We start from the raw sequence: 25,390 nt of genomic DNA, 5'->3' as shown, positions 1-25,390 counted from the left end.
AGCAAAATGACCTAAAGGGACATTTGTTTTCTGGGAAGCTTTTTTCAGGGCTCTGTTTGGCACAATGCTTATTACTTATTCCTCAATGAATGTTAAACAGCCACAATATTAGTTTTAAAAGTCTGTCAACAAGTGAGATTGGCTTCCCTTCATCATGCTGTAGTGGAAGGAGTGCTGGGTGAGGAGCCAGAGGGCCTAGGTTCTAATCCTGGCTCTGCCCATTACTCCAATGAGTCACTCTTTCTGGACCTCGTTTTCCTCACTTGTAAAAATTATCCTGATCAGGGTCAGCTAGGTAGTGCAGTGGATAGAGCTCCAGCATCAGAGTCAAGAGGACCTGAGTTCAAATATGGCCTCAGACACTTGACGCTTACCAGCTGTATGACCCTGGGCAAGTCACTTAACCCTGATTGCCTCACCAAAAAGTTTAAAAAAATTATCCTGATCTATCCAGAGGTCAGGTGAACTAGTATGTGCCTGTGCTCTTCCTCTAACTAGTGGTATAACTTTGAGCAAGTTATTTAACCTGGATTAGATGACCCCAGAGGTTTATTTTAGGTCTCAATCTACGATCTTATTATGTGAGGGCAAGATCTAAACCTAATCTAAATCCCTAAATCTGTCTGATGCCTCTCTAAAGGACCTCAAAGGCCATTTAGTCTGTTCCCCTCATTTCTACAGTTGAGGAAACCAAAGCCTCAGTGACTTGCCTAAGGTCACACAATTAGCTAGGGACAGAGCAAAGATAGAAACCTAGAGCTTTTGAGTCCCCACTGCAGTTGTCTCTGAATCTTCAAGTGACCTCAACCTTTCTAATTCAGTCACTTAGTGAATATCTAATCTAACCTACTAATAGCTGATTATGCATCTTTGAGCATATATTTCTTCTGCTAAAACCACTGCGGTTTGCCTAAAGAAGATAAACTTAAAATACATGTGACAGTCCATAAGGTTGAGAGAGCCACTTATCCCTGCCATTTTGAAAAAATTGAAAGTGGTTAGAAAGGAAGCACTTGGCTGTGTATTTTCCAACACTTCACTGTGCGGCTTTCATTACATAGAATCTTTGACTTCAAAATCGCATGGTTTCTCAATAGCACAATACATTCTACTTTAGATTAAAGTCAGCTGTTTTTCATTGTGTTTAGCATGAGCTAAAGAACTCAGAACTCTTACTATGCTGCTCAAGAAGTTGTGATTTTTTTTTTTTGGAAATTGGGGTTAAGTGACTTGCCCAGGGTCACATAGCTAGTAAGTGTCATGTATTTGGTCTGAGGTCAGATTTGAACTCAAGTCCTCCTGACTTCAGGGCTGGTTTTCTATCCACTGTGCACCTAGCTGACCCCTCAGGAAGATTTTGAAACAATAAAATTTAATTGCTTTATTTAAAGAGAAGATATAATATGCTCTCCATCATCCAGGTCACTTGAATCTAGGGGTAATTATTAGCAGGGCTCACCCTAGGGAAAACTTTGAAGTAGGTGAGGCTTGACTTGGGGCTTTTCTCTCTTCATTTTCTAGATAACACAGTGTTCTTATGGCTGACCCATGTCAGGCCTGTCAATTTCAAGCAGTGTCCTGTGTCCTAAAGCTTTTACAGCTCGAAATTGAGTGGTCCTGTATCCTATCCTCAGAAAATCCTGCTTTATGCTAAAGATATACTGATAATAATTATTAATAATAAAAAATAAAATAATAAATAAATAACAATGCTTATCAATCTGGTAAATTTATCAATGGGAATGCATGCTCTCTCTTTTCCTGAATGAATACTCTCAGGTAACCTGTGTACATTTTTATGGTAGATTTCTAAAAACAGTTTTTTAAGTCACAGGTTAGAGTTATAATGTAGGGACCAGGGACTCAGTGGATAGAGCGCTGGGCCAGATGTCAAGAAGACCTGATGTCAAATCTGGCCTCAAACACTAGGCTAGGTAACCCTGGGCAAGTCATTTAACCTCTGTTTGCTTTTAATCCACGGGAGAATGAAATGGTAAGCCTCTCTACTATCTTTGCCAAGAAAACCCCTTGGACACTATTGGTGTGCTGTTGTCTATGGGGGTTATAAAGAGTTGGACAGGACTGAACAACAAGAGACTTTAGAAAGCCTCTCAAATTAAGCAGTATACACTTACTTAACTACTAATCCATATTGCTGGAAACTAACCTGCTCCTATTCAACAGAAGGAATCTGGCCCTAGAAAGCCTCTCACCCAACCTGCTGGTTTTTGCTCTCCACCCTAGGAAATGCACAATTAACAATCATAATCCTGAATGTGAATGGGATGAACTGACCCATAAGTAAGTCAAGTGAACAAGCATTTATTCAGTACCTACGATGAGTTTGGTACTGACTTGTGCTAAGTGGAAAGACTTAGAATAGATTAGGAAAGAAAAATCCAACAACAGGTTGTTTATAATAAACACACGTGAAACATAAATATTCATACATAATTAAAATGAGAGGTTAAAACAAAATCTATGCTTCAACTAAGCTAAAAAAAAGCAGAGGTAGAACTGTTGATTTCAGATAAGGCTAGAGTAAATAAAGACATGATTAAAAAGAGAGATAAGCAGAAAATTGCATTATGTTTAAAGGCACATAGCATCATAGATATCAATACTTAATATGTATACACAAAATAGCATAGTATCTAAATAACTAAAGGAAAAGTTAATAGAATTGGAAGGAGAAATAGTAAAACTATAATTAGGATAGGGATGGGGGGGCTCAATTCATCCCTTACAGATAAAGGGATAAAGGTAAACAACAAATAAATTAGGGATTTGAATAGAATTTTAGAAAAATTAGAGATGATAGATCTTTGGTATTCACTAAATGAAAATAATAAGGAACTTGGATGCAGCTGGTGGCTCGATGGAGAGCACACTAGGCCTGAAGTCAGGAAGACCTGAGTTCAAATCTAACCTCAGATACTTCCTAGCTGTGTGACCCTGGGCAAGGCATTTAACCTCTGATTGCCTGTCAAAATGGATCCACTGGATCCACTGGTGAATAAAAATGGCAAACCACTTCAATATCTCTGCCAAGAAAACCCCAAAGGGTATACAACTGAAATGACTGAACAACAATAACAATAACAATAAGGAACTTGTGTACTTCTATACTGAATATAGCAACTTTAGAAAAATTCACCAAGCATTCGGGCATAAAGACCCCACTAAAAATGTTGGAAAGGAAAAATATTAAACATATATATAACTTACTCATCACAATGCAATAAGATTTTATGCACACACACACACATATATATATATATATATATATATACATATATACATATACTTGAAGAAAGTATGAGATTAGGATGGAGGGAAATACACAATTATCTAACCTAAATGGGATTGCAAATACTATGAACTCACCCATAAAACCAAAAAGGAAAGCAAAATGAATTAGAAAGCAGAGTCCAAAAATATGTTCTTTACAAGAAACTACTTGAAATAAAGATTCACACAGAATAAAAATAAGTAAATTCAAATTAAAGCAACTCTAAGGTTGTACCTCATACCATCAGATTAGCAAAGCTGACAGAAGTGGAAAATGACAACTACTGGGGGCTATTGGAAAAGAGGCATATAAATGGAGCAGTGAATTACTCCAGCCATTTCAGAAAGCAATTTGGAATTACGCCTCAAAAAAAAGTTGCTAACCTATGCAAACCCTTTGACCCAGCATTCAAATTCTACTGCAGAAAGCAGCAACTTTGATGGGCTGGCCAAGTTATTCTAATGCAAAACATACACTTGCCTAAAAAATTATGGAGCACTCACAAAGAGCTAGCACTTACATGGTGATCAGAAGAAGTGATACAAAGATACTCTCAAGGTCTCTCTGAAGAACTTTGGAATGATTGCGTGACATGGGAGACACTGGCACAGGACCACCCAGCATGGCATGTTGGCATCAGAGAAGGTGCTGTGCTCTATGAGCAAAGCAGAATTGAAGTAGCTCAAAAGAACCGTGAGATGTGAAAATTTAGAGAATCCACCCCAAATGTTCACATGGACTATTTGTGCCCGACCTGTGGTAGAGCCTTCTGAGCTTGTATTGTTCTGATCAGCCACAATCAGAACTTAACTGTAACTTAACTTTAACATAGTGATGTCATTTTGGTTCCTTTTCAAGAATGAAGGACGACAACTAACCATTAGTAGATCTATACCCCAAAGAAATCAAAGAAAAAAGAAAAAGAACCATATGAACAAAAACATCTCTAGCAGCTCTTTGTGGGGTAGCAAAGAACTGGAAACTACATGGGGAAATGTCGTTTGGGAAATAGCCAGACAAATTATCATATATGAATTTAATGGATTACTTCTGTGCCATGAAAGGGATAGTTTTGGTGAATCCTTAGAACATTTATATATACTGATGCAGAATGAAGAGAGCAGAATATGGAGAAAAATTCATACATCAACAATACTGTGAAAACAAAAACCTCAAAAGCCCTAAGACCTCAGGGTACATACAGAATGAGACATTTTTTTTTTGACCTAGCCAATGCAGGAATTTTTACTTGACTGAATATTTATTATAAAGGTGTTTTTTTTTACTGTTTTTTTTATTTTGATGAGGGTAGATGAGAGAGAAAGAAGTTGCTTTTTTTTTGTTCATTGAAAAAAAATAAAATTAGAAAACAACATAGTTTCTAACTGGTGTTTAACTCAATATCCAAGTAAAATCACTCCATGAAGAACAAAGAAATTCTTTATCTTCTCCTTGACGTGCCAGGAACACTGACTTGTGAAAAGGCGTATGTTCCTGCTGCCAGTTCTCTTCCTCCCTTGAAAACAGGGACTGATTCATTTTTGGTTTTGTGTCCCCAACACCTGGCCCAGTGCCTGGCACATATTAAGTACCTAATAAATGCTTGTCAATTGATTTACTTGTCCTGCCCCTGGAAAGACACCTTCACCTACCTCTCCCTGTGGCTAGTTTGTCATTAAGTAGAATGGCTTTAAAAGAAAGACAGACCAGATGTGGAGGCCAAACTCACCATCTTGCTTACTGTTTCCCTCTGGGTCCTTGACTTGTCCATGGCACCTCCCTCTTGACTGAAAGATCTCCTGTCTTCCTTCACACTCTTCTCTTACCAAAGCCAGATCTCTATGAAGAAGGAGAGGGAACCAAAATATGAGAATGGTGGTACATAGGGATAGTAGGGATAGTCTTAACAACTGTTTTCTTTCATGTTGTAGCTAGAGAGTTTATTTGTAAAGCTATAAATAAGCAGGTGTTTATGCTAACAAAAACTGGGAAAAGTTGAGTTGTTTATAAAATTAAATCCCTGAATATTCCAAGTCAATTTTTATCATTCTGTTTAGATAACTGGATTAAGTTCTTATCCTATGAATTCCCACCTTCAGCATGAAACCTTTCCTAGGCCTCCTTAATCTTGGAATCTTCCCTCTGAGATTGTCCCCAATTTATCTTGCATATATCTTGTGTGTATGTATGTGTGTGTGTGTGTGTGTGTGTGTGTGTGTGTGTATATATATACACATATATACATATACACATATATATGTATATATACATATATGTATATATATGTGTGTGTATACACATACACACACATATATGTATAGTTGTTTGCATGATATCTCACCTATTAGACTGTGAATTTTTTGAGGGCAGGGTCTCTTTTTTGTCTTTCTTTGCATCCTCAGCACTTAGCACAGTGCCTAGCATATGTTGTTGTTATTGTTTAATTGTTTCAGTCATATCTGACTCTTCATGACCCCATTTGGGGTTTTGTTGGCAAAGATGCTAGAATGGTTTGCTATTTCCTTCTCCAGCTCATTTTATAGATGAGAACTGAGGCAAACAAGGTTAAGTTACTTGCCCAGGTCACACAGCTAGTTAGAGTATGAGGCTAGATTTGAATTCAGGTCTTCCTAACTCTAGGCCAAGTGTTCTATCCACTGTACCACCCAGCTGCCCATGCTGGCATATATATAGTAGGTGCTTAATAAATACTGACTTGGCTTGATTATGCAACTCTAGAGGAATTCAATCTTCTGTAGAGCTATGAAGAAAAAGGGGACAATGCATTTAAGGAGATCTAACTTCCCTTGGGTTTGCAGTCATTGTAAAGTAATTGGGTTGGTGTACTTTTAAAAAAAATCCTATTTCAACAAGGGGGAAGGGTTTTTTTTTCTTTTTAAAGCTGGGTCAAATCTTTTCCCAATTTTACTATGATGTTTATTTCATATTGTTTTTGATGTTCTCTTTGAAGTTTAAATTCCTCCTTTGGCAAATTGTCATTTCTTTGACTCCTCATTTCTACCCACATCCCCTCGCCTGGCATTTTCCATGGTGCTGCAGTTTGTAGGGCTGCTGTGTTCATTTCTCTTCTACAACAGGCACTGGTTGATGCTTATGCATTTATATATCATAGTATAAGAGATCAGGCACCTGGGTAATGAGTTTGACTTTACCTACAGATCCAAAAGCAGAAAAGATAGATGGTGGGTTAGAAAATATTAAAGAATGCAAGTGTGGAAAACCATGCCAAAGAAAGCTACCAAATGGACGCGGATGCAATAAACGGCTCTTTAAACAAGTCAAATCAAGTAATCCAACATTTACCAAGCATTTACTCTGTGTGTGGCACAATGTTAGGTTGCTGAGTCTATAAAAACAAAAATGAAACAGCACTAGCTTTCAAGGAACTCATCATACTATTATTGATGGGAGGAAATTAGCCAAAGTACAAGATACAAAGACTCAGACTCATAGTATTGGGAGGGATTTCAGCAACCATCCTCTCCTCTCTTTTGTAGTGTGTTTCAGTGGAAAGAGTAGCAGATTTTGAATCAGAAATTTAGATTTATTTCCTGGTCTCTGCCACTTTCAAACTGTGTGATTTTGGGCAGATCGCTTACATTCTCCAAGCCTCAAATGCAAAATGTGGGATTGGACTTGAATATCCCTTGCATCTCAGAATCTGTGATCTTATACCTGAACACAAATCCCTGCTCCAGCAGCCCACCTTCTGCCAAAAGATCACTAGTGTGGGCAACCTAACACTTTGCAACATGGTCCATTCCACGTCAGCATGAACTAGTGAGACCTTTTTAATCTTGAATCATGTCTACGAATATAGACAGTTCTTGCTTTATGTAAGTGGACTGTTCTGCAGGCATCTATGTAAAGAGATCTTTACATAATGTAAATTTGTTCACAACACGGGAAAGGGAGGGAGGGAGACAGGAAGGGGGCCACATGCCATGGAGGAGGGGATCCTGTTCAAGGATATGTTGAGGCCAAAAGGGGAGAATGGGGGGGGGGGAAGGGGGCCGGGGAAGGAAGGAGAGGAGTGTGGGGAAAAGGTCTTTTCTCTCAGTGACAGAGGTCATAAGCCAAGCCTCCAATTTGGTGGCTAAGGAGGTCTGGTTACTTGTCCATTCTTCTGTTCTGTTTTAACTTGGAGGGCTTTTTTTGGGGGGGGAGTTTAGGGTTGTTGGGTTTGTTTGTTTTTTTGGTAGGAGGTATAGGAGTTATAGATAGAGAGCATTGTAAAGTTAACATATGGGTTTTTTTGGGAATGCAGATTTCTTTCAAAATTATTTACATAAAGTCAAAGTTTTGTAATGCAAATTTACATAAAGTGAAAACTATCAATGTATCTTTCACCTTCTTCCCCTATGCTTACTTTCACATTAAAATCATTAAGTACTAAGGTTAGCATTTAATGATCATCACAGTATGGTTCCAAAGTACTTCTAGTCTCATTTCATATCAGTTCCTTTTGCATCTAAAATATTTTAGCTAAGCTGATTTACTTTCCTGTCCCCAAATTTGACATTCATCTTCCAGTCTTTGTGCCTTTACACATACTATTTGGCCTGAGCTCACTCCTTATCTCATCTCCTAGAATCCTTAGCTTCCTTCAGGGCTCAGCTCCTGTGCCCCTTCCCACAATGGGAGGCCTTGATTCCTCTAGCGGTCAGTGTTCCTCCTCAGCTTACCTTTCATTTATTTATTTGTATAAGTGCTGTGCCCCTCCAATGTAAGCTCCTTGAAGGAAGACCTGTTCTTTTTTTTTTTCTTTCTACTCCCAGCACCCAGTACACAGTGGACATTTAATCAGTTAATGACCCAATGAGTGATTAATAAATACTTGTGGAATTAAAAATGGAATTGAATATTGACTTCCTTTGGAGGATTTTTGTCAATTTCTTCATATAACTTCTGTACTCCTTCATCACTGCAATAGAAATTGGCATGTATGAAATTAGGCCTGCATGTTGGTCTTTCTGTTTATGCTCATTATGAACACTCCAAGGCAAGGTTTCCAATGAAATTATTTTTCTCTTTGTTCCTGAGTTCAAAACAAAACTCCAACACCCAAAATCATGGCTCTGACCACGCCATTCCTCACAAGAAGCTTCACTTCTGGGATAAAATACAAAGTTCTTAATCTAGCATTTAAAGACCTTCAGTGTGTGGCTCCAGCTTGTCTTTCTGGACTTATTTCATGTAATTTCTCCTTACATGGTCTAGGTTCTAAGAAACTGCCCTAGTATGCAACATTCTATCTCCCACCTCCAGGCCTTTGTACTGTGGAATTCCAATGTGGAATCTTTTACTTGCCTCACGTCTCCCTCTGACAACTCCATCTCCCTTTGTGTCACCTCTTATACTATGCTTTTCCAAATCTCTCTAATTGATAGAGGTCATTCCCTCCTCAGATTATTTTATATTTACTTCTCCATGGATGTACTGCATTCCCTAGGGACCATATGAGGGAATGTTAGCTGAACCCCAGCATCCCATTAAATAAGAATGTTTAGAACTAGAATAGTCCTTAGAGATTATCTCGACCAACTGCCTTCTAAGGAAACCATTAAAGATTCTGCATTTAGAGCTCTGAAGCCCAGATCTTGAAGATCAAACCACAGTCCCACAACTACTAAGTGACTGAACTATCATTCAAATTCTAATTCTGACTCCATTCATTCCTCTATGGCACATTTTTCCCCTAGGACTTTATTCTAGATCAGGGGTTCTTAGTCTGGAAGGAGTCCTTGGATAGCTTCCAGTGGGGTCTGAGTACTTGGATGGGGAAAAAAAATCATCTTTATTTTTACTTACTGAAATTTAACATTTCTTTCAATTATTTAAAACCATCGTTCAGAGAAGGGTCTCATAGGCTTCATCAGACTGCCAGAGTCCATAACACAAAAAAAGGTTAAGAGCTACACACACACACACACACACACACACACACACATTTATATATACATTATATAATGTGTATAGTGCATATATACAAATTATATAATATATATTGTATATGTGTATATATGTATATATATATATAGGTATGTGTGTAAAGGCATATACAAACACACACATGCATACATACATACATACATACATACATACACTATCATTCTACTGGTGCTCTCTAGGCTGGCGCTACCATTTTTTGTAGCCATACCACACTATTTACCCATATTAACTTGTGGTAAAATAAAGATCCCCAAAACTTTTTCATTTGAACTGCTATTAAATCTGCTCTCTCACATCCTGTACTTAGGCAGGATTTTTTTTTAACCAAACTAGAGATTTTTGCACCACAAAAGTCTTACTTCAGTTGTACGCTGACCTTGAATTCTCAAAAGCTATAGCAGGAAAGCTTAAATTCTGACAGGTTCTATGATGTTGGAAAGGCTTTGGTTACAGGCTGGTGACAGACTATAGGCCTGTGGTACAAGAGCTAAGTACAGAGAGGCTCCCCACAAGAAGTCGGCCACCAGAGAATTTCTTTGTCTGCAATAATCAATTATGTAGACACATAATGACTCTCAGTCATGTGTGGGGCCCTTCTGCTTCCATAGTGAAGATAAGAGAATGGTGAGAAAGGGCAGGATGAATACCTCAGTTTTAAGATTTTTTAGAAATAATTCATTTAATTTTTAGTACTATTAGTGTTAGATTGTTGCCCATCAAAAAACTGATACACTGAGGGGCAACTAGATGGCACAGTGGAAAGAGCACTGGCCCTGGAGTCAGGACTAGAGTTCAAATTTGCCCTCAGACACTAGCTGTGCCACCCTGGTTAAGTCACTTTACTCTGATTGTCTCAAAAAAATAGCCAAACCAGCAAAAAGTTGGTACACTGAGTTCAAATTCCAGCTCGCATGGACATCTGGATTTCCTCATCCATAAAACAGCAGGATTAGACACAATGATCTCTAAAATCTCATCCAGCTCTAAATCTGTCTCAGTTTACTGAGGAATTGAAACACATCTACATTGATTTTTGTTTTTTCTAAAAATGAAAACAAGACAAAGAAAGAACATCTAAATGGAAGAATGCTTTATAGGTTCATCTCAGAGAGAGGGATAAAAGAATTAGTGTCCTAATTTGTCAGTGTTTCACATGGCTTCATATTTAGGCTGGCTCTAGTAATGATTCGCTTTAATTCCTGACTCATCTTCTCATACTATTCACCCTACTCTCTCCTTCTCCCCCAGTTCTGGAACTATAATGAAGTCAAAACTAGAATTACTGCCAGAAAAGCTGTGTCAATCTATTCCCTTATAGATACATTCACCATTCCAATAATTCAAGCCAAAATAACCCTCTGTGGCCTCCATTCTTTATGTGTTGTTTCCCCCCATCAGAATGTCAGTTAGTCAATATCAATCAATCAATAAACATTTGTTAAGCACTTACTATGTGCCTGGCACTGTGCCAAGTGCTGAGGACACAAAGAAAAACAAATGAGAGTCCCTGCCCTTGAGGAGCTTAGGAGGGGGAGACAATTTGTTAAGGAATATGTACAAACAAGTGATATACTGGATAAACTGGAGATGACTGAAGATAATAGTTGGAGATAAAAGAGGGAAGGCACTAGAACTAAGAGGGATTGGGAAAGACTTCCTATCAAAGAATGTAAGCTCCTTTAGGGAAGGGGCTAGCCCTACTTTTTATTCATATCTCAAGTGTTGATCATAATTTAGTACTTAATAGATGCTAAATGCTTAATATTTTTTTCATTCAATTGGTGGAATTGTGTTCATCATGATTCCCGAATCAATAAGAAAAATCATTTTAAGAATACTTAGTGAGCTAAGGAGGAAGGAAGGAGGAAGACAAACAAATAGAGCAGCATGAAGGTAATTGCAGTCTTACTTTGAACAATCTATTACAGTAGATGAAGCAGAGAAATTCTATGAAGGATTTGGCAAGATACTGCAAAACATGTCCACATATACATAAATCCTTGGTGACTTCAATGTGAAAGTGGGCATGGGAGAACAGTGAAAATGACATATGAAAATTTGGCTTAGGATCAAGAAATGAAGGAGATCAAAGATTTGCAGAAAACTTGTTCCTGTATAATACAAATATATTCTTCAGAAAAAGTCAAATAGTGCTGGAATGATGATCCTCAAACATTAAAAAGAGGACTTTTATTTTAATAGACAAGGAATAATAAAGAAGTCATTTCAGAATTAGCTCTCCATGTACAGTTGAATCAATCAATTTGTGAAAAGGTCAAGGCAACCATTAAATTAGAAGTAAGAAAAAAAAAAGATTAGAACATAAGTATGAGACTATAACAATAAAAATGAAGTAAGAAACCATCCTACCAAATGCCTTTCATGAGACAAGTATAATTCTGATGCCCATTTTAGGAAGGGATAAAGTAAACTGTGGGTCTAATGAATGTCAAAGCAAAAATAGTAAATAAAATATTAGCAAAAAGGCAATATTTAGCATATTTAAAAGAGTATTCAATATGATCAAGTTGAATTTGCACCAAGAATGCAAGGTTAGTTCTACGTGATAAAAACCATAACATAATAGATGATATTAATAATAAAATGAGAATATAATTGTATCAATAGATTCAGAAAAGGCTTTTCACAAAACAGAACACTCATTTATATTAAATATATATATATAAGAAAGCATAGGAATAATGAACCTAATATGGTAAACAATATTTACCTAAAATCAAGAGCTTGAATTAACTATAATGAAGAAACATTAGAGCCCTTTCCAATATAAGTGGGATAAAGCAAAGATGTTCATTGTTACCATTATTATTTTATATAGTTCTAAAAATTCTAGATATTAGGCTAATACAAATTAAGGGAATAGCCTGAATAAGCATAGGCAAAGAGGAAACAAAATTATTGTAATTTGCAAATATGTGATAGTTTACTTTGAGAACTGGAGATGCAAATAAAAATTAATTGAAACATTAACTTCAATAGAATAGCAGGATATAAAATAAGCCCCTAAAATAGCATCAACCTATCCATATATTTTCTTTCTATGTATTATCTTGGTTTCACTGAGTTATCTCACTTCCAGGGAGAGAATGCCTTCACTATTATCTCATCTATAGGTTCTATATATAAATTCTCTGATTTCTGTTTTGCTATGATTTTGATAAATGAGTTTCTTTGCTATTTGTTACATATGTTCATTCTGGACTGGCATTAGGTGAGAAAAGAGGTCGAGCCCTGGATATAGCACCTGGCGTTCTGCTACCCTGCAAAAATGACAAAGTTATCAGAATTTAGATGGAACCGGATCATATCCCCTAGAAGATCAGAATTTAAGAGAGTGTGTGTATACACACATACAATATACACACATGTATATACATACACACATGTGGCAGTACTCCATCTCTCTGAGGAGAGCACAGTAGCCTTTGGCCCCAACCTCCTGAATGAAAAGTCTCGTTTGGAGAAGAATGAGGGAAGAAAAGTCTAAAGATGTCTATTCTGCCTCCTTTTGAGTCACACACAAGGACAGTCTTCTTCCTTACAAATAAAAATGACTATATTCCCTAAATTAATTTGCAGATTTAGTGCCTTAAAATTAAACTACCAAGGGGTTATTTATAAGACTAGAAACAATAATAACGAAATTCATATATACCAAAAAAAATGTTCAGGAATATCAAGGGAAATAAAGAAAAAAGAAGGAATAGAACCTAATAGTGTAAGAGCTCACATTATGCTATAATGCAGAGATCATTAAAACTCTTTAGTATCAGTCTAAAAATGGGAAAAGTTGATCAACTGAACAATTAGGTAAACAAGATCTGGAAGCAACCAAACACTGCAGTATAATGTCAGCTAACCCAAGTACACTGTTAGGATGGGTACTTCTTCAACAAAAACTGCTGGGAAAACTGGAAAGTAGACCATCAGAAATCAGATGTAGGCCAACATATCCACACAATATACCACAGTAACCTTAAATCTAGCTATTCATCCTAACTTCATTTTTTTAATGAAATGAATACATGACCTAAATAGAAAAGGTCATATCATAAGCAAATTAGAAGTGAGTGGAAAGGGATGCCTTTCACAACTCTGGCTAGGGGGAGAATTCTTAATCAAATAAGACAGAAGTATTCATAAAAAAAATAAATGGAGAGTTTCAGTTACAAAACATAAAACAACAAAAAAGCTTTGCTAGCAGCAAAATTAATTTCAGTTAGAATAAGAAAAGAGACAGTTAACTGGGAAAAACCTTTGCAGCAAATTTCTCTGGTAAAGTCCTGACATTCAAAATATACAGGAAGCTGATACAAATATATCGGAGAAAGAGAAATTACCTAATAGATAAATTGTCAAAGAATATAAACATCTAATTTTCAAGTGAAGAAAAGTAAGCCATCACCAATCATACATTTATATTAGTCACATTATTTCTATCTCTTGCTTTACCCATGAAATTTTAAATTCCACGGGTGCAGAGCCTATTCATAAATACTATGAATCCCAAGCACGAAGTACATTGTCATGCTTCCTATAGTTCCTTGTTTAGTATTTGTACTTGAGACTCTGGAGAATTTAAAAACACCATCTGGCTGAAGATTGGGAGTGAAAATAAAAAGTATACTAACTCTTAACATAGGGCAAAAAATGTGGTTTTTATTTATTTTTCTACATTTTTTGTCATTTATCTTTTGATGTATGTGGAAGTTTGGGGTGAGTTTTTTGTGTCGGTGATATTTTAAGTCATTTGTCATTTGAGAGAATACTTTCTGCCTTAATCAGATGCCTTTACAACACTGACCATTGATTGAACTTGTCTGTGGGAAACAATTTGGTTGTTGTTAATATTCTTAGGATTAGAGATGAACTAACTAAAATAAAGGACTCTTTATTACTTAAAATACTGACTCGTATTATTTAATCTTCAGGGTGCTTATTGGTTCCCCACTGGTTGGTCAACCCAAGAACAGAACTGGTGATGTTTATAAGTGTCCAGTAGGGCGAGGAGAGTCATTGCCATGCATAAAATTGGATCTCCCAGGTAAGGTAAAAGAGTGAATTCTATTCCTCACAATGCATTCGAGGCACTCAGCAAATGAATCCAGAACACTTACAAAGAGAGTAATTTTTAGGTCTAAAGAGATCAAATTCTGAGAGTAGAAGGACATTTTTAAGTCCTTGATCCTGACTCCATTGCTTCACATATGTATTTGTGCTGTAGAATTTAAACAAGTTGGGACTACCTGGGAATTTTAATACAATGTACTAGTAGTATAGGGACAGCTGTAATTTCCTTTTTCATTCAGTTGTTTTTGGAAGTAGTATGAAATAGCCTCCCCAAACCAGTTCCTGTTCTCCCACTGAAAGCAAAAATTATTTAGTGGAACCCACGTTTAGGAAAGGAAGGGGACCAGTTCAATAAATGATCTACCCACAGTTTAAATTTTTTCATATTTTATATTAACAAACAAACAATGACAAAAACACATATGTGCATATATATATATATATACATTACACCTCCAGGATCAAATATGCAATCCTCTGTTTGTTATTCAAAGCCCTTTGTAACCTTCCCCACCCCTACCTTTCTGGTCTTCTTGCCCCTTATTTCTCCTTCCCCCTACCTACCTATATATTCTATAATCAAGTGATACTGGCCTCCTGGCTGTTCCTTGAACAAGACACTCCATCTCCAGACTCTGTATATTTTCACTGACCAGCCCCTATGCCTGGAATGCTCTCTGCCCTCATCTCCACCTTCTAGATTGCCTGGCTTCCTTCACGTCGTAGCTAAAATCCTGCCTTCTGAGGCAAGGCCCTTTCAGTGATTAAGGCTAGCAACAACAACAACAACCACAAAATTCTGCTTTCTACTAGAAGCGTTTCCTGATTCCCCCTTACTACAGTGCCTTCTGTCTAGTGATTATCTCTATATTATCCTGAACATATCTTATTTGTGCATAGTTGTTTTCATGTTGTCTCCTCCTGTAGGCTGTGAGCCCCTTGAGAGGAGGGATTGGCTTTTTGCCTTTGTTTGTATCCTCAGCACTTAGCATAGTGCCTGGCACATAGTAGGTGCTTAACAAATACTTATTGGCCGACACATACATACATATGCATATACATTGACACATATATGTATGTATATATTACATATATACATCTTTGTAGCACTTAGCAATTTCAAGCAGTCTCATAATGTGTACTAAACATAAGAGTAACGTTCACTGACAGCTACTAAAAGGAGATGCACTACAGATACTGAAATAGAATCTTTTGGTTCACTGAGGTTTGAAGAAGTCTCCAAATAGAATTTCCTCTGAAACGTTGGGGGAGTGGAACATCAAATTGGAATTATTCAGTGACGCAATAAGCACAATGAAAAATGCTACTTTTCCCCAGTAGTGGGAAGGGCCAAGAGTAGCTGTCTCCAGTGTGACATGGTCCTATGGGATCTTGTCTGACCCTAGGTCATCCCCAAGCCCAAGGGTCTCTGGGAGTTCAGGGCCATTCTAGGATTAATTGAAGGCTAAAACAGACTGGTTGTTTAGAACAATCTCAGGGGAAACCTAACCCTTTGGATTAGGAAAGCATCTAAGTTTCCTAGGTTAAGAAACAAACCATCCAGGAATCCCAGCCTCTTGTTGGGATATCAGACCACCGAAAAAATGTCAGGCTGACAGCTGGCAACAAGGATGTCCCAGCTCCATACATCAGCATCTGCTTCCAAATCCTAATCACCTATGTGTCACTAGGATGGGAACTGGTATAGTTCATGCCCAAGGAAAGTTGTGTCTCTACTCTGATGGCTGAAGTCTTATTAGTCTGTTCATAAGTGGTCTGATATTCTGGAACCAACTTGAGACCAAAATACTTAAATATGTCCTAATCATTGCACTTTTTTCACTGGAATAACTGCTGCTCTAATCCTGTCCCACATTTTTCTTAGTAAGCCCAACTGTATTCACCAAGATATTGCCTAGAGATAAAGAATTTGCATTTAAGTTTCCCATTCTGGTTTCCCATCCAATTTTAGCACTTATCTTGTTAGAAATTCTTGGCACATTCCTGATCATGTAGTGAAACATACAAAGCTACTTTATATATATAAATTTCATATGAAGCCGAATATTTTATCTGTTTCTATTAGCAAAACTGTGTGAGATGCAGCAGTCTCACACTCTCATTGCCTTGCTATTTCTGCACTTTTTTTTCAGTTCAATAAAACTATTTGAGACAGTGACCCAGACAAAGATTCTGGGATTTAAGCCAGTTTTTTTCAACTTTAACTGCTTCATTTTATTTCTATCAAAAATTTGAAGATTATTTGGTTGCCACCCCTACCCCCTCCCACCTCCCAATGTAAGGACTAGAGTATTTCAATTCACAGACATTGCATTCTGTTTTTACCAATTTACATTTTTCTTCTATTTTTAGTTTATACGTCAATTCCGAATGTCACGGAAGTAAAGGAGAACATGACGTTTGGATCTACTTTAGTCACTAACCCAAAAGGCGGGTTTCTGGTAAGAAAGGAAAGAGCAATATTTTTTAACGATCTTAGGAAAGTGATCATCGTAAATCTTCAGGGTTTTTAATTCTTTCTTTCTTTTCAAGGCTTGTGGGCCTTTGTATGCTTACAGATGTGGACATTCACATTATACAACTGGCATCTGTTCAGATGTTGATTCCAAATTTCAGGTTGTGAACTCCATTGCACCATCTGTTCAAGGTATGCATGCCCTTGGAATATTTTTGTGTGTTTGAAAAGTAGTCAGCAATGAATGAGGAAATATATACACGGAGGCATGCCAAAAGCATGAAGCATTTATCTCAGCTACCAGCATTTCCAATTTAGGTCAATGTTTGCTTTGCTGGTATAAAACCAAAAGTTGATGCCATTTGGAGAATTGATCTTAGTGTAAGCAATTTTTAGAAAGGCATGAAGCACCCCATTGGAAAAATGTCAAGCCACTTTTATTCCAACAACAGAAATCTCTTTAGATAAAGAAACCACATATTCAAAGACAAAAAGTAAAAAGAAATTCACAACTGTCATTTAAGACACTCATTGAAGACTTTTCAATGAGAGCAGTTCTACAACATGAAGAGAGGTTGAGTAGAGATGTTTCTCACTGATGAGATACCAAAAGTAATTTTATTGATCACTACCAGATATTTCATAATGGTTGAGAACTGATTTTTTAATGAGCCTTTCAGAAGGCATTTCAATTGTCTACAAAAAGAGGGTAACTGCAGAGTCCATGGTTGCCAATTTGCCTCTCTGTATTGTAGGATGCAGTACCCAACTGGACATTGTCATAGTGCTGGATGGTTCTAACAGTATTTACCCCTGGACAAGTGTTATAGATTTTTTAAACAGTTTACTTGGGAAAATGGACATTGGTCCCAAGCAGACACAGGTAAGGGAGTTCTGCGTTTTTGTTCTTGCTTTTTTGGATCAGAAAAAAAATAGCAAACAATAGAAATGTGCTCATTAATGAAGCTAACTACCAGAAGTGACTTTATAACCCATCTGTCTGTGCTCATTCCTAGCAAAGGTGATATATCTAGAAGTATGTTCTTTTTAAAAGCTTTTTAAGCAAAAAAAAAGTTGCAGAGCCAACATTTAAAAATTTTTGTTGGTATCTTTTGTTTTTATATGACTTTCATTTGTGAATATATTCTTCCTCTGCTCCCTCAACCAGCCTTTATAACAAATAATAAAAAGAAAAAGAAATAGAAATAAAACAAACAGTTCAGCAAAAAAAACTCATATCAACCATGTTTGACAACATATGCAAATCTTCACACTTGAATCCCCCCACATCTTCAAAGCAGGGACCAAACGTGGTCATTTTAATTATGTAGTATTCACCTTTGTTTTGTTGTTCTTCTTTACATTTATGTTGCTGTAGACATAGTGCATGTTGCTCTCCTGATTCTGCATACTTCAATCTACATTGGATCCTATACATCTTCTCTTATTTCTATGAATTCTTCATATTTACTATTTCTTGTGGCATAGTAATGTTGCATGTTATTCATGTACTACAGTTCACTTAGCCATTCTCCAATTAATGAGCACCTGCTTTGTTTACAATTCTTTGCTGCCATGAAAAGTGCTACTACAAATATTCTGGTAGATTTGGAATTTTTCTTTCAATTGGGGTATATGAATTGGGATTTCTGAGTCAAAAGTTATGAACATTTTCATCAGTTGTTTGTTTGTTTGTTTTTACATAATTCCAAATTGTCTTTCAGATTCTTTGTACCAGTTCAAATTCCCTTGTATTTGTATACTTTCCATCCCATACCCCCTTCACCATTTACTTTTTTTTTGTCATCATCTTTGCCAATTTGCAAGCTACCATTTTCAAAGACAATGAGGAACATCCTTTATAGATATGGAGAACCTATCATTTAATAGCAAGTTTTGATATAAACTTGGCCATCCCTGCTCCCAAAAGATCTGTCTCAATGTGCCTAGAAACTGTGATACACCCTCCCCAGAGCACTATATTTACATCGTGGTTTCCGTTCTCATGTTGCATAAATGAAAGGGTAATGAAATACAGGATATTGCTTCAAAAATCTGTTTTTCCTTATTGTTAATGATTTTTTCCCCTTAAGTACTAAGTGCTCCAGGGTTGAGTTACAGAAAGTCAGTGTCCTGAGCATTTTATCCCAAGAGCATCCATTTCTCAGCAGAACCCCTGTTGGCCCCTAAAGAGAGCAAAGCCTACACATATTCTAAATTTTTAGTAAACTTTACTTCAGACACTAGATTTACGCTTCCTCCCTTCATTTTTAGTCTATTTAATTCCCAGTAGGTGTCTGACACACTGGGTATGTACACTAGATTTGACATGATCTATGGATTCGGAAACATGATTTAATATGGGAAAGGCAGGACAGATGGATAAAGTGGTAGTGCCTGAAACAAACCTACAAATAAAGGCAATCCCTCAAGGACAGAGAATACTCTTGTAGTTATTTTCTATCCCTCAAGCTAAGGCTGGTGAACTTCCCCTGTAGGAAGGGGCATTCATGGATAGAGGAAGGCTATCTTGTATGTTGTGGTGCTCCTATTAGTCCTTTCTATGTTCTGCATACTTCTGAGGAAAAAAAAATAGACTATTCTATATCTCATGTATTGTTAGTGTGTAAGCTTGAGAATCAGTGTGGTATGGTGAATAGAGAGGTAGAAGAATGGCCTTGAAGGCAGAAAGACCTGAATTTAGGTGTGTTTCTGACTCATATTTAGGCTGTATGACCCTGAGCTAGTCACTTAACCAACCACTCACTGCTTTAGGCAACACTTTAAGACTATAAGTTGCAGAGCCCCTCAGAGCCGATGGCAGTGTGGCTGTTCTGTGATCATGGCAAAAATCAAGGCCAGGGATCTTCCTGGGAAGAAAAAGGAGGAGCTACTCCAACAGTTAGATGATTTAAAGGTGGAACTTTCCCAATTGAGAATGGCCAAGGTCACTGGAGGAGTTGCATCCAAGCTTTCTAAGATCCGAGTCATCCGAAAATCTGTTGCCCGAGTTCTGACTGTCATCAACCAGACACAGAAAGAGAACCTCAGGAAATTCTATAAGGGCAAGAAATACAAGCCCCCGGACCTTTGGCCTAAGAAGACCAATGTCCTGAGCCGCAGGCTTAATAAGCACGAGGAAAGCCTGAAAACCAAAAAACAGCAGAGGAAGGAATGCCTGTATCCCCTTTGGAAATTTGCTGTTAAGGCAAAATTTGTTAAGGTGCTCAATAAAAAGACAAATTGTTATTTAAAAAAAAAAAGACTGTAAGTTGCAGAGCAGTAGCTAATACGTATTGGTGGAAAGAATTTCCTCATCTGGGAGTTCCACAAATTGCTGAAATCACAGGTCCAGTCACTAATTCATTCATTTAATAGCCATTGATCAGATTTGTACAAGGTGTAGGAATTGCTGTTTTGTGATTTTTTTTCCCATTGCTGTAGTTCAAGAGAAAAAAAAAGTAATAAAAAAATATGGTTTACTTTGTGATATCAAGAGAACCATAGAATGTTAGGGCTAGGCAGGACCTTAAAGATCACCTTGTCCAACCCCCTAATTTTACAGATGAGTTCAAAGGGTAAGTGATCTAGGTAGGTTATACTGGTAACTAGGAGCAGATGATCTGGGGTTAGAATTCAGAACTTCCTTGGTTAAATCTAATACTCTCTACATTATAATACCAAACTGCTTAGAATCTAAGGAAGAAAAATGAATTTGTACTTTCCTACCAAAGCAATCATCAGAAGAAAATGTACAAATAATTGACTAACAAGCTTCATTCTACCATTCATTTTCTAGAGGTCGAAGTGCCTGCCTGAAATGCTGAGGGAAAAGTACTTTCTTTTTTCCCCTTCCACAAAATTAATCACTTGGCTGCTGCTACTACTTTGTTCTGGGCTCTGTCGCCAACTAAGACGCCCTTTCTACAAACTTCATTATGTAAAAAGTTCAGTGTCTGGAAAGGATGATTCAGGCTTAATGACCACCCCCTACTTCTTGTGTCAAAGATCTGTGCGATCAGCCCCTTCCCCTTTGGCCCGGCCTCAGATTACCAAAGAGCCTTCAGATCACTTACAGACATATGGTCTCTCCCAATTCTAATCCATCTTCCATTTAGCCCACGTGATTTTCCTAATGCACAGGTCCGATCATGTCACACCTCTACTGAATAAACTCCAGGGCTCTCTATTGCTTCTAGGATCAAATATAAAATGCTCTGTTTGGTCTTCAAAGCCCTTCATAACGTAGTCCTCCTACCTTTCAAGTCACCCTACAACTTACTCCCTGCCCCAAACTCCTCAATCTAGCCACCCTGACATCATGGCTGTTCCACGAACAATGTACTCTGTGTCTCAGCTCCAGGCATTCTCTCTGGCTGTCCCCCAGGCCTGGAATGCTTTCCCTCCTCTGCTCTAATTACTGACCTCTAAGTCCCAACTAAAATCTCACCATTTACAGGAAGCCTTCCCTAACCCCTCTTGATTTCAGGGCCTTCCCTCTGTTAATTATCTCTTATTTATCCTATTTTATGCTTACTTTGTATGTATTTGTTGGCATGTTGTCTCCCCCATTAGAATGTAAGTTCCTTTAAGGCAGGGTCTGTCTTTTGCCTCTTTTTTTCTCCCCAGTGCTTAGTACAGTGCCTGGCACATAACAGGCCCTTAATAAATTTTTATTGATTCATACTGATATTGATTTATATGGACTACGGAATCAGGAAATCTACAAAAGCAAAGTTTTGCCTCTGCCACTTGCTACTTAACTTCGGTGGGCCTCACTATCCTCATCATGAGGGCACTGCATTAAAAGGGTCCTTGCAGCCATACAGCTACAATCCAAGAGATACACATTTGTACTTTTATTGTAAAAAGGAATTTTAGTGGTGATTTTCTTCAAATGATGGTGTGATAGGATCAGGGTTTCCCCTTCTTACCCAACCTCCCTTAGCCTTTTTCCCCTGAAAAGTGACAAAGCTATCCACAGGAATTAATTGGCCCTGGGACAAGGCCCAATCTACACCTGACTAATGGAATTTCCTGTTAGCCTGTGGACATTTTGATGTGGTTTCCTGGTTACCTAAGGACAGCAAAGAGCCATCCACATGTAGTTTGGGCCCTTCAGAATCATCCAATTTCTCAACATTCTGGAAATTACCCTGCCCTCCTCTGCAGTCCAGACAGGGCTATGTCTACCCCAGCTAAGTGCTGGAATAGCCTTGTTGAATATCCTTTCTAGGCTATGACTAACTAAACCTCATTTTGTTAATGATCAGATTACTTATCAATAAGTGCCTCATTTCATCTCAACACTGAAGCTGGTTCAGGCCTCACTCAAGTCTGTCTTTAACAAATGGTAGATTTTTCTTTTAAAAAAAAACTTTTAATTTTCATCAAGAACTGGTTTTAAAAATCCTTCCTTGATAGAAAAAATGATGTGAAGATTTGATTTGATTTAAAAATCCTTACTTGACAGTAAAATGATTTGAAGAACTTGGCTCATTATTCTTTCTCTAAATCCTTACTTTTACAAAATAAATCCTTGATTCCACTTTTAAAATGAAGTAAACTGAATAATAACAAATACTCTAATTTATCTTCCTTCTGTGCTTCAGAAAAGAAATTCATTCATAGGAAATTTGGAAGTACACATCCTCAGGAAAAAAAAAAAGAGGTACAAAAATGAGCATAGTTGTAAAGGGCATAGTTTTCTTTCATGTGGGCTTACAGTGCTTCTTTCCAAGAACACTGCCTACTTGTTTGTGTTGACAACCATTTTGATCTCAGTGGTTGCTAACAGGATTTAAGTACAGTATTTTTAATAAAAGAGCCAAAGACTGCCCACAAGTTGGCAGTCATCTTCTGAAAAATGCTCAAAAGCAATCTTCATCTCTCTTACATATTTGGTGCCCAATTCATAAGAGGTTTCTAAAAACATCTGCATTCATTGGATAGTGGATTTAGAGCTACAAGTGGATTTAGAGGCCATGTCACCCCCTCATATTACAGATGAGACAATAAGACCTAGAGATATTGAAAAAGCAACCTAAGCAACCTATAATATTTAAGCCTCACTTACTATTAACCTTTTAGTAAGGACACATACTAGAGTCTCTAGTTCTGCTCATCTGATCGTTAAAAATTGGAGGAGACATCATAGCTTCCCTCTGCATTTCAAATTCTGAGGTCAGATTTCAATCAACGGCTACCTGCCCTAGTGTCAAACAGAAAACTACCACTACAATCCAGTTACTACAATTCATGTGACTTTAGGGAAGCAGAAGGATTTTCCTGATGCTATTGTTTTGGACTAAAACTTGGGGAAAGTGTGTGTGTTGGGGGTCAGGGCTAACTTTGCCCTACTTTCCAGACATGTAGGAAGTAATGGGATGTCATTTGATAACATGATTTTAAGAAGGATAGATGAGCAGGCAAGTTCCTAACAGCATGAAACTCTGAGGAATCAGTGACCTCTCCTTCACCAAAAGGTTTTTCAGCAGAAGCTGAATCCATTTATTATATGTGGTGCAGTGAAGTTTCTTTTTCAGGTGTGATTGGATTATGTCTGCTAAGATTCCTTCCAACAACTCTGAAGTTTTATGGTTTTCTTATCCTGTGAAACCCAACAAGTGAGGTACCAAGCAAAATATTGTCATTCAGGAAACTGAGGGATAAGGAAGGAAGTTTAGTCACTGGAGAAATGGGTAATGTGAAGAAATGTGATCGCTGAAGAATAGGGGAAAGGCAAATTGAGGCAGTAGAGAAGCCAGTGGATTTGGGGTTAGAGGGCCTGGGTCAGAATCCTAATGACTTCAGAGAGGAGAAAGAGAAAGATTCTTGTAGACATGTAGGGGAAGCTGGCTCCTTAACATGCCCCTGATTTCCAGTCTGCCTCTCTTGAAAGAGAGGACCCATTCTCACGCAAGGAGAAATTCCCCCAAAATCTCAGAGTTGCATTAATGTTCTCTCTACCAATTAAGAGATTCTCATTCAAAATGTTCCAGGCTTAACTGGAAACCAGGGTTGCAGTAGTTATATAGCTATCATCTATCCATGCACACAACAAATGTTTAATGTTTATTTGTTGAATGTTGAATTAATTTGTTGGATGAATAAACGAATCAAATCCATAAGTAGGGTGGGGGTTGCCACTGGGAGCAAGACATCAAGGGAGCATACTTCTCCCTGTGCTAGTGTTCTAGTTCGCCATCCCTTTGTCTCTGAATCCTCCGTGGTCTTAACATCACACACCATAAGTACTCCTCTTCCTTTACCTGACCTGCTCTAGCACCTTAAAGTATGTGGGAGGGAGATCAGCTTCATGAGATCAATGCAATCATACCAAGAGAAGGGTCCTGCACCTGACTGTGGTGGAATATTGCCAATTCTTACCCTCTTCTCCAGTCCCACAGAACCTGATTTGCTCCAAGCATCACAATTCCTAGTTACTGCTCTGACTACTTGGTGTCCCCTTGCGTGAGCTTACCACCCATTACACAAAAATTACATTGCATTTGAAAGAAACTATATAAGCACTAGGAATATTTATAAAAGTTTTTTGGTCTTCTAGGAATTAGCAAACAAGGCCATGTTCACATTAAGTATTTCCTCTGTCATTGTGTAAAACCTTAATCATATACCACTACAACTTTGACTTTCTGGTCGGCAACAATTTAATTTTTTTTTTTTAAGAATTTTGTGTCATTGTGTCAGTTGCCTGTCTTTGAGCTTCCAATTTTCTTACATGTTTTTAAATTTGTTCATGTTGTATTTCAGTTGTATAATATATGATCAAGAAGATGTTCTCTGTTTCCTTGGTGGTATTCTTCTTGCCTGTGTCCAACGTGTTTTTGGCCTTGGCCACAGAAGAACCCAGGACTAATGTATTCAGAGAAATTATACTGAGCCTTGGCTACCTGTCTTGAGTCATAACTCAGATTTGTTCGAGGATTAGATCCAGTGGTACTGACTATACTGTCCTAGATATTTAATTCAGAAGCCTGCTATTTGCAATATCCTATGACTGTTGGTCATTACCAGCAAGAACTAACATTCTTTTAACTCAAACATGCCTAAACAGATTTGCAGCAGGCCTTCTGTCTTAGAAAAAACAAAAGTACAAATACCAAAGCTTACAATGATATCTACTTGAGACAACCTAGATGGAAACTAAAAATCATTTCACTAATGACAATGTCAATGCTATTTTTTTTAAAAAATTGAAGTCTACTTTAGTGCTTTATCTTAGCCCCAGTCACATTCCCGTCATTGTTGTCAACGAATTTCAACAAACCAGCTTTTGCACAAGATGGAGAAAAAGCCATAAAACTGCCTTCAAAAAAGCACCTATAAAGTAAACCTGAAAAACACTTTGAGCCTGCAATAAAAGATATGATAGTATAAACATTATGGAGGCCTTATTGATCCTCAATACCTAAACATTACATTGCTTTTAATAATAAATGAGAAGGATATAAATATGCCAAATAACAGTACATTACCCTAAATAACACCAGTAAATTGTGAGACTTGGTATAAAAGTGAAATACACTAATGGAACA

General features: G+C 37.5%; 1 protein-coding gene and 1 pseudogene across 2 annotated transcripts in view; both read left to right on the top strand.

The window, feature by feature from the left end:
- Positions 1-25,390, top strand: part of ITGA1 (integrin subunit alpha 1) — a 194,379-nt gene that overhangs the window by 68,697 nt on the left and 100,292 nt on the right. For both annotated transcript variants that reach the window (XM_020996822.2, XM_020996814.2), the window contains exons 3-6: positions 14,218-14,330; positions 16,730-16,818; positions 16,910-17,024; positions 17,588-17,715. In XM_020996822.2, the coding sequence (XP_020852481.1) occupies positions 14,218-14,330; positions 16,730-16,818; positions 16,910-17,024; positions 17,588-17,715 (445 nt within the window). The remainder of the gene's footprint in view (positions 1-14,217; positions 14,331-16,729; positions 16,819-16,909; positions 17,025-17,587; positions 17,716-25,390) is intronic.
- On the top strand, positions 19,640-20,109 carry LOC110215426 (large ribosomal subunit protein uL29 pseudogene; annotated as a pseudogene).

The sequence above is a fragment of the Phascolarctos cinereus genome, unplaced genomic scaffold, assembly GCF_003287225.1.
Source record: "Phascolarctos cinereus isolate Bilbo 61053 unplaced genomic scaffold, phaCin_HiC Scaffold_4;HRSCAF=312, whole genome shotgun sequence".
NCBI lineage: Eukaryota > Metazoa > Chordata > Mammalia > Diprotodontia > Phascolarctidae > Phascolarctos > Phascolarctos cinereus.
The sequence above is the reverse complement of the archived record's forward strand: the minus strand, read 5'-3'. Positions and strand labels throughout refer to the sequence as shown.